Consider the following 12,989-nt stretch of genomic DNA (forward strand, 5'->3'; position numbering starts at 1 on the left):
GTAGATGTTCAATTTGGATTCAGGAGGAATTGAAGTTTTTTGAGCCATTCATTCAGGCCAACAGGGAGATCAGGAAGTTGTTTCAGGAAAGATGTTCTAATTGCAAATCCAATTCCATGGATCCTGTCTTCAACCTCTGCTTTTCCTTTCCAAAAGAAAGTCTAGCCACCTCTGAGCTCACGGATGGAACCTTCTCCGGCCAGTTTAGTCTTATTCAATATCAATATTGTAGTGGGTGAGTTCTCTGGAGACAAGAGCTGTTCTTCTCTCAGGCCTTCATGCATCGCCTCCATGCACAGGGGTGTGGACTTTCTATGCTCCTAGAATGAGTTTTTTCTTTTTCATTGTTTTTCAACCATTATAGGATGATCTGCCAGCCGTGGTAATCTGGCCAGATGTTATTGAGCAGGCAATGTTTAGGGCATCTTTTCTAATACCCACCCTTAAAAAGGGTGAGCTGTGCTATCTTAAAAAGGACTGCTCAGTCACCTAGGATGCTGCCAATCTTCTCCACTGCCCCGGGGACAGAGCTGAACGAGCACTAGTCCCAAGGCTGCCGATGTGCAGAATTGAAGCTATAATTGCTAGTGGTAATCTCCACCTTTCACTTCACCACACCCCCATCGCCACAGGATTTGGATTGAGATTTGTGAGTAAACCTATGCGGGAAAAATTTTAAGTGTGAAAGCCGTTGTACAGGGGCAGTCCCACTCTCTTGGCCATGAAAGCCTGATTCCAGCAACACAAAGAATCATTACAACTGGGGACTTCCTTGGCTGCCGGAGGTGACAAGGACATCTTCAGTACCCTGTCATGCTCTCCATGCCCCATGCTCCATGCTACTGAGCCGCCTTCATGGCCGCTGAATCACAAATTGATTTCATCCGCCCAATCTGCAGGAACAGCCTTCACATATTAGAGAAAGACACTTTCACTAATTTGCTGAGGATAAAAGACCCATCAGCTACCCTCACCTGGTTTAGTCCACTCGTTGAAGTGGTTTACCAGTGTGTGGCTGCTGTCACATGCAAACAGCTACTTGGAGTCACTGGAAGAGCTGGGTGTGGGTGGGGACCAAAGTGGGTGAACTACTCCCTAAAGAGCACAGTGTGTTCCTCCAGCAGAGGTACTACCCCTTCCTAATACCCCCCTATACCCTAGATGGTATAGTCAACTGTCAAATGTATGCTTGGTTGTAACTTGCCAAATGAGAAATATACTAGATCTATAAATTATGCTCCAATGTCTATATGCAACTATAATACATAAATCTTACTACTTTAAGTTCTGTTTAATAAAAGATAAAACAATTCTATACAAACTTAAAAAGTTGGATGCTAAAACCTAAGGATTAGTTTTCATTCTGTATATTCATTTTTACTATTTCTGATAATAAAAAGGGAGTTTTGTGGCATATTGAATGACAGATAAATGGTCAGCTTCCTTCCCATTCTGAAAATGAAGGATAAACTGAAAATCAAGTAACAAAATAAATTAATTTGATTCTCAAGTCTCAAGTGAGCAATATATGCAAACAAAAAGTAATGATAAGTGAGCAAAATACATTTCATATGTAGTTAATAACAATGTAATACAAGGGATGCTTTTCAGAGAGATATGAAATAGAAAACTGTGTTCAGATAATAGTTGCTATCAATTCATATGTTGTGTCATAATCCAGTGAAAATTATTTTGTTCTTTCAATTGTAGGTATATTGGATTGTCCTATATTTAATGTGTCATGGTATTTTCTTGAGTCTTTCAAGCATTACTGTGTATTTGTGGTAGAATTCTTGTTATTTCTAGGATACACATAGCCTATGGCTTATCAGTATTTCTAAATCTCATAATTGCTTTGACCGCTATTTGGGGCTTACTTTACTTATTTCATTCCAACATAAAAATAGCAAGAATCTGCATGCCCTTACACCAAAAAGTCTATGGGCTAAATTCAGCACTCAGGCATGGTTATTTCTCTAGTAATGAAAGCTGTAGGTACTCAACACCTCTGAATATTGGGCCACCTATTTACAAGCCTAAATATGACATAAACAACCTAACTTTAGTTACCCAAGTTTGAAAATTATTGGCAAATTCTCTTCAATTTAAATGTGCTATTCCAGTATTAAATTGAAGGTGGGCTTTAGAATGCTACAGAGTATCATCGTTTTTACTTTGTTCTTATGAAATTATTAAAAGACATATTGTGCAATTTTCATATCTGTCCACATCCTATCTCTTATATAAGTTGTGGAATTACTCTGGCACTACCCTGACCTTTTTTCATTCTTATTAGTTTAGTTGGGCATAATAGTTTTCTCCTTTTATGGACATAGTCACCAGTTATGAAGGGTTTCAGAGAGAGAACCAGCATAGGTTATACTGAAAAGGTCAATGTGATTTCACATCCAGTGATAATTCCTTGAGTATGAAATCTAATTATTGTATCTCATTCTTATGGCTTGAACTTTGATAAAAATGGAAAATTCTTCTAATTAACCAATTCTTGTTTCATTCTTCAGTTTTTAATGTGGCCAAGACTCCTTGAAAAGTGTTTTAAACTAATTATTTTAATAACAGGAATTGTAAGCTACTAAATTCCTTGATCAATTTTAGTCCTCATGGACCTTTTCAGAAGCAACCACTACATATTTCAAACATTCACATTTTAGAGATTTACTCTCTTTCAACCAGTCACTAGAAGTGCATGAGAGGGAAATTTTAGCCACCAGCAAAAGTCGGATTTCAGAAAAAAGAAAAGTTATATTTTTAATTCAGATGAAAGACAACTTTCACAGACCAAAAGTATTTCGCAGGAAAGGAATATTAAAAAGATTGATGAAAGGATGGTCTTCCGGACTGGGATTCAGGAGATCTCTGTGCTGTTCATAGCTTTGCTACCAATTTCATGTGTCAGCTTGGGCAACTCACTTAATCTCTCTGTGCCTTAGTTCCCATCTGGGAATAATAATGCTTTCTTTCTCTCCCCACCCTCTCCTCCCCCCCAGTCATCTGTTTTGTCTCTTTAAACTGCAAGCTCTTCAGGGCAGAGACTGCTTCCTGCTTTGTATTTGTAGGGTTCAGCCCAGAGGGGACCCCATCTCAGTTCAACTTGTATGTCTTACTGTAATATAATTTAATAATAATAGAATCTCAGGAACATGATGCCGACAGAAAATAATATATTTGAATTAAATATATGCAATAGTCTTTTCACTCATAAACTTCAAAAGTCCAAAAGTTATGATGTTATTTAAATCTAATTTATTTATTTAATATAATTTATACTAGTAATAACAACAAATCCCAACACTCCATTGGCAAATATTCAGGCAAAGAAGACCTGGCATTTGTCTCAAAACATGTCTCTGAGCCTCTAGACAGGCAAAACATCCATCCTAGATTTAATATACTAAGTTATTTGAACATATAAATGTGATTTTTGGTGTGAGATAGATATAATGTAATGCTGTAAAATTGTAACACAGCCGTACTGTAAACCATGCACATATGGACGTTTTTTTGTTGTTCAAATAAAATTATACACTTTTAGAGATCTGAAATTAAAGAAAATAGAAAGTATGATATTGAGAGGCAGTAATAACTAGGAGTTGTTCAAGAAAGGTAAAAAAGAATGAACAGACTATTTCTTTTTTTTTGTTTCAGGTATCCGTGCTAAATAATTTAATGGCTTTCTCTGAGCTCTGATTGTACATGAGCAAGACAGCTGCCATTAAAAAAAACATTTAACAACCACCTCCTGTGTGTTCCTTTTATCTATAGCATAGCTGTCAGTCAGATGGAAACTCCATTTATTTCCATGGAACGGAAGGCAGTGAATTCAATTTTGCCACAACCCGAGATGTGGATCTTTCCACTGAGGATACCCAAGAGCAGTGGGCAGAAGAGTTTGAGAGCCAGCCTAAAGGGTGAGTTATGCATGCAACATTACTCCAGGACATAAGGAAACTTCAGTTGATAATTGCATTTCCTCTCTGCAATGCATTTGTAATATATCTGTTACTAAAATAAAAAGCAGTTAAAAAAAAGTAAATGTTGATAATTAGAGGTTTGAGGGATGAAGAAGTCAAGGAGGGTCAGTAAGTCCTGTCTGATTCCAGACTATTTTGTCTCTAGAGATCTAAATTGACAAAAGTCATGCATATGAACTTTATAGTGGTGTACATTAGAAAATTTCAGTGTTGCAATGTTTTCCACTTCTGCTACAAATTAGCGGTGTTAAAAATACACAGTTGGACAAAACCAAATCCCTAGAAAAACTCAACCTTTCCCTGGAGCAAAACATAATCTTGTTACTGTTACTTTTGGACAAAACTTTTGGCTGCTCTAGCACAAACCCATCCTAAATCTTGGGGGAAACAGGGAGGATCACTTCTGCATGGGAGGAAGTGTTACAGAGCATCAGTAGTTGCTTCTCTGCCACTGCTCCTCTTAGCTGCCACCATAGGAGCCATGGCCAGGGCTTTGCCCAGCCCTAGCAAACACTGGCAACTGTAATGTTACCTTGCAGCTGTTGGTAGCTAGTGGAGGTTACAGCAACCACAGTTTTAGGGAGATTAACCTGGTGAAGAGCAGTTCCTCGATTGGGAGAGTGTAAAGGGTACTTTTGCACGCCTCCTCAGCTGCACTGATTGTTCTATAACCATCAATGAGGATCTTGCCCAGTATTTGTACTTTAAATTTAGAGCGCGCGAACGAACGAACATGAAACAGAACCCGTAGGGGGACCACAGGATCCAGTGCCCACTGAAGTCAACAGGAGTCTTTTCATTGATGTCAGTGGTCTTTGGATCAAGCCCTTGGTTTTGTAAAAAGTGAAGAGCAGTGGATACAGACTGGGAGCTGGAAACTAACATACACAGTTAGATTTTGGCATGGATACTTACATACAAGTGTATACAACCAAGTTACTCATGAAATATCGTATGTCAAAAATGTTTAAAAGAAAGAGATCTAAAGTCAGGCACGCAAATCCATTTTTGGGTCTTTGCCATTAATAAATTACCTTATTTTCAGTACTGAGCACCCGCAGATCCCATTAACTTCTCCGGTCCCATCATTCAGCCATTAAAATCAGCCATTTATTTATGGTACGTGTCTAAAAATGTCTTTGGGTGCCTGATTTTAGACCCACTTCTTTGAACATTCTGGTCTATGTGCATGCGCATGTTAGATGTGTGTAGGTACAAATATCTGATGTGTATATGTACGTTGCATATTCCAGTGCATAACGGGCACATGCAGTTGTCTGCATACACTTGCACATTCCTAAGTCAATGTTGCCAATGTTAGCAACTAGCATGATCACTTCTTCCCACCACTCCCAGTAAACCTGCATCATAATTTAGCCCCAGCTTGGGTGAAATTTACTTTAACTAACTGGAGGAAAGAATGGTTTTACATTATACAGAATATAAAAAATAAAAGAGAAGTTTAAATAGAAAGCCAAAAAGATTCATCTCAACTTATCCCTCTTGATCCTTGGTAAATATAGGAAGCTATGATTTTCTGTCCCATATATCTACCTTTTTTTATTATTTGCCAAGCAGCTTTATCTTAGTATCTTTTATAAGCAAGCATTATGTGCGTCTGTGTGTAGATCATTTTATGTAATCTGTCCTTATACAGAACCTATGGGTATATTAAAAATCAACATCTTTCAAACAGTAACAGTTAAGTGGTATCTTTGGTTACCATAGTTTTTCCTAATTCTTGGAAAAGGAGGTAACTTTGGCCACTGTAGTAAATGTTCCCAAGACCATTGTGGCTCTCTTCACTTCAGCTCTGTGTTGTATCTCCCTCAGTGTGTCTCTTATAACTTGAATCCTTTTACTGAGCATTTGTCCTTCTTGTTGGGCCTCTCCAAATGCATTTTTTTAATAATGAACATCAGTTTCCCAACATCTGGCCATTTTTTCCACCAATTCAAATAATTCCGTAATCTTGCTAAATCCTGTGTTCACCACTTCCTGCATTTGTATCATTTGCAAAAGTGGATACTATGCAGCCATTTCCAATTTCACTTTTCAGAGTGAAGCTATGAAGCGGACAAAGAAGATACATTTTGGGTAAAAAACAAAAGAAAACAGAACAGAACAACAGCAACAAACTGGATGTGTTTTGTAAAATGACTTTTTCTGTTTAAAAAAAAAAAAAGAGTACATTAGTTACTGCAGCCCTAGGGGTTGTAAAACATACACTGATAATTTATGTCTTTTTTTCTGAACACTGGTTTCAACTTATAAAAACACATTATTTCATTAGCAGCTATCGAATCATATGCTGCTTATGCTGTGTCTGAGATAAAGATCACTATGTAAGAAATACATGCTAATATGTCATGTGAATTCTTGAACTTACTTTTGAGCTTAGGGAAAAAATTTGTAAACTTATTCCCAGTTTAAATAACTAACTCTGGATCTGTTTTGCATTGTGCTCTTTGCTGTTATCTTTTCATTTCAGAAAACATTTTATACAACAACAAAAATTGAATATGTGTGGGAAAGGTTGCTAAGTGAGCCATATGTCAGATGCCCTTTTGGCCTTTATTTTCTTCTTCTGTCAGAGAATAGGAAAATGATGGCTTGTAGTGCACATCTGTTTTTCTCTGTAGATAGGATATGTACTAGGCCACATCCTTAGCTGGTGTAAGCTTCAGCATAAGGACATTGAAGCCAATTGTTCTGATATGGATGCCCTCCTAAGTAAGAAAAGAGGCTAATTTTCAAACATATTCAGAAGTGACTTACAATAAAAAAATTTGGCAGAGAGTAAAAATATAGAAATAAAATGCTATTCCCTACGTACTAGAATGTGACTACACAATCTGCTCTGAGCCAGGAACCATGGGCCTTGAATCCTTATCTACAGGGCTCAGAGGAACCTGTAAGTGCCAACCTGCCAACAGGTACAGAACAAGAAACTCAACTCCAACAAAGGATTCCAGTCCTGGGATCTGATTGGTTGAACTGTATGGGTCCTGATTGGTTCCCTGCTGCTTGTGTATATATGATTTAGCAGTTTTTGTCTTGTAATAAACACAAATAGTAAAATAACAGTTTTGAGCTTAAATTAGCTGATTTAGTTTAGGGGCTTTCTGGTCAGTGTAACCATGGAGCAACTACGTTTCTTCTTCAAGTGGTTGCTCATGTCAATTTCAAGTAGGTGTGAGCGTGCCACATGCACAGTCGCCAGAAGGCTTTTCCCCTAATGGTATCCATCGTGCCCTAATAGCACCGTATATAAGACCCTGCTGACCCTCCACCTCTTCAGTTCCTTGTTACCATCTGTGACAGTCACTGGAACATTGGTCTTCTCTTTCTTCAGCAAGCCCTTTCCCAGTGGACTTTCAAACTGCTACCTGTAAATAGTTAAGAAAATTAGTGTTGTTTATATTAGTAGGAGTATTTAGGACCCTGCTTATCAAAGTCACCACCTCTTTCTAGTCCCCCTTCCCAGACTAGGGCATGCCTCAATCCCCTGGCTTTAAACCTTGAGGGGCCTGCAAAACATATGCCCAGGAGCGATCCCCATACAACCTTCCTGAAGTGTCTGGAAGAGACCTATCAGAGGGATTGCTGTAAAATTTGCAGGGGATTCTGCCCCAGAACGATAGGCTCCTTTCTCAGGACATCAGACAGGCTTTGTTATTTTATATCAAAAGGACAAAACCATTTAGGAAAACAAGTCAGCTCTTTACAGCAATAATAGACTGGATGAAAGACCTTCCAATATCATCACAAAGAATCTTGTCATGGATCACCTGTATCCGGGCGTATTATGACTTGGCAAAGATACCTGCCCCAGCGCTGAAAGCTCACTCCACAAGGACACAGGCATTGTCAGCAGCTTTCATGGCTCAGGTCCCAATCCAGAGCATTTGTAGAGCTGCAACATGGTCGTCTATTCACACCTTTGCTGCACACTATGCACAGTAGGCCAGGGACAATGCTGCATTTGGCAGAGCGGTGCTGCAATCCACAAGTCAATGAACTCCAACCCCTCCTCCTACGAATCTGCTTAGGAGTCACCTACTTGGAATGGACATGAGCAAGCACTCAAAGAAGGAATGATGGTTACTTAAAACCTTCCATCACTGTTGTTCTTCAAGATATGTTGCTCATGTCCATTCCAAGACCCACCTGCCTACCCCTCTGTCAGAGTCAGCCAGCAAGAAGGAACTGAAGAGGCAGGGGGCTGGCAGGGCCCTATATACATCGCCAGGAGGACGCAACTCCAGGGGGCACCAAAGCTGACCTGACGGATACCACTAGAGGAAAAGCCTTCTGGCAACTGTGCATGCAGCATGCATACACCTACTTGGAATGGATATAAGCAATACATCTCGCAGAACAACAGTTACAGAAGGTTAGTAACCATCTTTTACATGTCAAAACTATAGAGAAATGTATTGATGCAAGTAGTTTACGGTAGCTGTTTGACCCCTAATTATTGTCCCCCAAAATAACAATCATGGGCAAAGTGCGGAGGCCTAATCCAATATGGTGCTGGGTGTGGGGGAACGTAAGGAAAAAGGGTTATAAAAGTTTGTCAGATCAACCCCTACTTGGGACATTGGGATGACAGGATGGTGGAAATCTTGTCGTCACTGCCACTTACAGTGCTTCTCAACTTCCTGTTCTTTCCATTTTCACTTCTGATGTTCTCCCCAAAATTGTATATGCAATGCTAAAGGTCATTTTTCTATACTTATCTTGCTTTTCTGTGGTTGCAGTTATATTTGTTTGTAATTAGGTACTAAATCAAGCCTTTATGTCTCTATATATGTAACTCAACAATCTAATTTCCTATAAAAAACTCCAAATAGCTGCATAAGTTTAAAATAAAATCCTGTTATTAATGACTTGGGCATTTTGCACCCTTTTTAATATTAAGATTTTTCTTAGTGCTGCTACTTTGGAAGATTGTGTCTTCTGATTCCTTAAAAATACTTTAGTTAAAAATTCATCCACAAAAGTCACTGAAGTTACACAAGGTAGAATATGACCCATTAACTTCCTATTAGTTTTCTATTTCTAGTGAAATTCAGAAAAGTGTTCATTTTGGTAGGAAGTTTTATTAAGGGATTCATAATCTTTAATATACAGGATTTTAAGGCTTCTTTCATTATGTAGTCAGTAAAAGTATTAAGTATCAATTTTGCAGGTCCTTGGGAAAAGAAATGCCATACATATCACTGATGACATATTAACTGCATAATTTACCCACAAATTACCTTGATTTACAGACACATTCTGAATATGTTCAAAACTAATTATTCAAGGTGGAATAAAAGGGCTCATATATGCATAATTTTCCATATTTCCAAATGCAAAGTCCTAGAGATATACTATATACAGTCTATTTAATCAGGATAGCTATTTTATTACAATGCCTCCCATGAAACAAATTTAACTTGAATGACAATGAATGGTAATGACTGACGTTTAATGGGAACAGTATTAGTAAGAATTTTGCTTAATGGGGATTTTGCAGTGTCAAGGCATTAAGGATGTTTAATCGGGTACCAAGTTGTATATAATTTTAAGCGCCAGCCTTTTAATAAGTAAGCTGCCATACAAATATTAAAAGAAGAAATAAAAACAAAATATAGGTTGAAATTTACTCCACCTTGTATAAAGCCCTTGGATTCTTATTTTCCAAGCCCTGAAGGGACAACTGTGATAATCTAGCCTGACCTTCTGTATAACACATGCAATAGAACTTCCCCTAAAGAATTACTAGAGCATATTTTTTGCTGGTGATGGAGAACACACCAGGACTCTTGGTAAATTGTTTCAATGGTTAACTACCCTCACTGTTAAAAATTTACTCCTTATTTCTAGCTTTAGAATTTAGAATTTGTTTAGCTTCAACTTCCAGTCATTGGATTGTGTTATACTTTTCCCTGCTAGACTGACAAATCCACTATCAAATATTTGTTCCCCATGTAGGCACTTACAAACTATGGTCAAGTCATTCCATGACCTCTCTTTTTTTAAGCTGAATAGATTGAGTGACTTGACACTATCACTATAAGGAATTAAAAAAAACAACAAGAGTCCTGTAGCACTTTAAAGACTAACAAATTTAATTTCTGCAGGCATAAGCTTTTGTGGGCTGTAACCCACTTGGTCTGACATCTGACGAAGTGGGTTACAGCCCATGAAAGCTTATGCCTGCAGAAATTAAATTTGTTAGTCTTTAAAGTGCTACAGGACTTTCATTGTTTTTGCTGTATACAGACTAACACAGCTACCTCTCTGGAACTTTTCCCTAAAAGGAATGTTTTCTTATCTTTTAATCAGTCTCATGGCTCTTCTTTGAACCCTCTCCAGTTTATCAACATCCTTCTCAAATTATGGGCACCAGAACTGGACACAGAACTGCAGTACTTGTTGCACAACTGACAAATACAGCAGTAAAATAATATCTCTACTCCTACTCAAAATTCCCTTCTTTACACATCCAAGGATTGCATTAGATTATAAAATCAAGCACTGAAAAGTTGAGAAATGCCAGATTTATGATTTCATGCAAAACTTTAATTATGCTTCCTTGTGCATCCAAGCTGTGCAGTCAATGAGGCAGGGTGTAGTTTTACTGTTGTCTTTAATGGGAGTAGAGTTAAGCCAATGCTCAATACTTTGAAAATTTCTCAAAGTGTATTTACAATAACCTATGTTTATAGCAGAATGAATCTTCTCATGCACAAAGGATTGCCAGCCCGTTTTGTTTTCATTACACAGATTAGGGACTCAGTCTTGCAACTGGATCGCTGTGAGCAGACTATAGCAGAGCCCCGTTGATTTTCCACACAGATCTACTTGCAGGATTGGGTCTTATGTTTCCATCTGACATAAAATGTAAACATTTAGATTGATAAACCATCATGCCACTTTTACATATTATTTATTATTCATCAGTGAAAGAAGAATGACTCTAGAATGATTTGGGGGACAATTGCATCCAAAAGTTATGTTTAACAAAGATTTTTACATGTTTATAATGTGATGATAGATGCTGTTTATCCCATTCCTTCTCTATCTATCATTACAGAGAGAGTTTGAATTTATTTTTATAAAAATGCCAGTGTCATTCTATGTTGTTGAGCTTTCTATTTTTCATTTTGAATGTTCCTGAAAAGGGAGTTATCCCTAGAAACAGTCATGATCTGCATCATTCATGACCCCAAGTTGTTTTGTGGGTCAGTAAAGAGTATGTTTTAATTGGGCTAAATGGAGCATATAAAAGATCAATGAACCATTGTGAGATTTCTTTGTATAAGTCAAAACAGGCTCAACTGTTTAATTCTGCAATTGTCTTGATCCCCAAGACCCATCTTCAAAACCAGTAGCTGTATTTTTCATCATATCACGTTATATTTTAAAATGTCTGAACCACATAAGTTCTTTTATCAGAATTAGATGTACATTCAAACAAAAATGCTTTGCTGCAGAATGCTTAAATTTATTAAAATGTAGTCTAACCATATTTTTTCAGCCAAACAACTTAAATTCTTACACAACTCTTTTTTCTTTAGATGACACATTTATGTTTGTACCATAAAAGCATTTCAGTAACTGTGAATTTGGTGGATTTTCAAATATTTCTTTGCAATCTACTAAAAGATATAAAGTAGGATTTTCAAATGCACTCAGTATAGGCCTAACTGTGCTGCCATTAAAGTAAGTGGTAGAACTACAATTGTTTTAAGTGGTAGAAGAATTAGGTCAGCACTGAGCAATTAAAAAAAATCACACCCATATGTTCTGAAATAGTTTGAGCAGTTAAAACAAAAAGTATAAAATATAAACAAGATCACAGACTATTTAACAATTGTGGTGGTGGCTACTGAAAATTGTTCACTACTGGAACGAAACCAGTATTTAGAAATAAGAAAGGGGGACCTTAGGTAGATAGGTTAAATTCTATACACTCACTTCTCACTGCTAGTGTTGGACAGGAAATGGTTTTTCTATCCTGTGAGTGTTTTTGAGATTCTGAATTTTTTCCCATCGCAAATCACAATGAAAATTTTCACAAACCTATAATTCAAAGACCATTTCAGATAGGATCAATCAAACATTTCATTTTGATCATTTTCAAACATTCCATTTCATCTTGATATTTGTAATGTTTAAAACATTTTTAGTCTAAAATAACTAAAACTTTGAAATTAAAAGTCATTTCAAACTGAAAAGCAAAACTTTTCATTTCTAAAATGTCAAAACACGACATTTAGACAATTTCTAAACTTTCTTTTCTAGCCTGTTTTTGAATTAGGAGATTTGGAAACCAATCCTTGCCTGTGAACAGTTTCAGTTTCAACAAATCACCATTTTCTGAGGATAAAATATTTCCTTCAAAAATTCAGGGCCAACTATATTCATTGTCACTCGCCAGAGAAACAAAAAAATGTTTTCTATGAAATGTGAGAAGAAGATGGATCAAATTATAATTTTTGAGAAACATAGTATCTCTTTTTTTCTTCTATTCAAGCACTGGATGAAAACTATTACTCTAAAATGTTCAAATGCTACTCAAAAAGTCAAATTGAGAACATCCCCAGTTATGACCTACATATTTAATGACTGCATAGTAGATATGGCCAAGGCAATATTCCTTTTAAGGTTTCAGTGATGTGTAAACTTCTTCTAAATTAACCAAAATGAAAATACAATGGAGTTTGCATTTATATTACATTTTATTTATTTATATAGCACCAAAGTACTGAGAGGATAATATTCAATAGCCAAAATAAATAACCTTAACAACTTAAATAACTTTGTACAATTCTGCCCATTACTGTTTGTAAAATAACATCATCTACAACTTTGCTGACGTATACATTAATTGTGTAGTATTTAAGTTGACTGAATTTAAGGAACTGTTATTCTGTGGTGACTAACAGACACAGTTTGAACAAACTGCTTTTCATTATACCACATGAGATTTGAAGACGTTTT

The 12,989-nt window shown here is 36.9% G+C and overlaps 1 protein-coding gene across 1 annotated transcript in view; it reads left to right on the forward strand.

Annotated features, from left to right (window-relative positions):
* Positions 1–12,989, forward strand: part of RELN (reelin) — a 434,942-nt gene that overhangs the window by 259,007 nt on the left and 162,946 nt on the right. The window contains exon 11 of the mRNA XM_067564502.1: positions 3,784–3,929. Coding sequence (XP_067420603.1) covers positions 3,784–3,929 — 146 coding nt within the window. The remainder of the gene's footprint in view (positions 1–3,783; positions 3,930–12,989) is intronic.

The sequence above is a fragment of the Emydura macquarii genome, unplaced genomic scaffold (assembly GCF_026122565.2).
Source record: "Emydura macquarii macquarii isolate MOO-44397 ecotype Brisbane River unplaced genomic scaffold, CSIRO-AGI_Emac_v2 contig_2636, whole genome shotgun sequence".
Classification (NCBI taxonomy): Eukaryota; Metazoa; Chordata; order Testudines; family Chelidae; genus Emydura; species Emydura macquarii.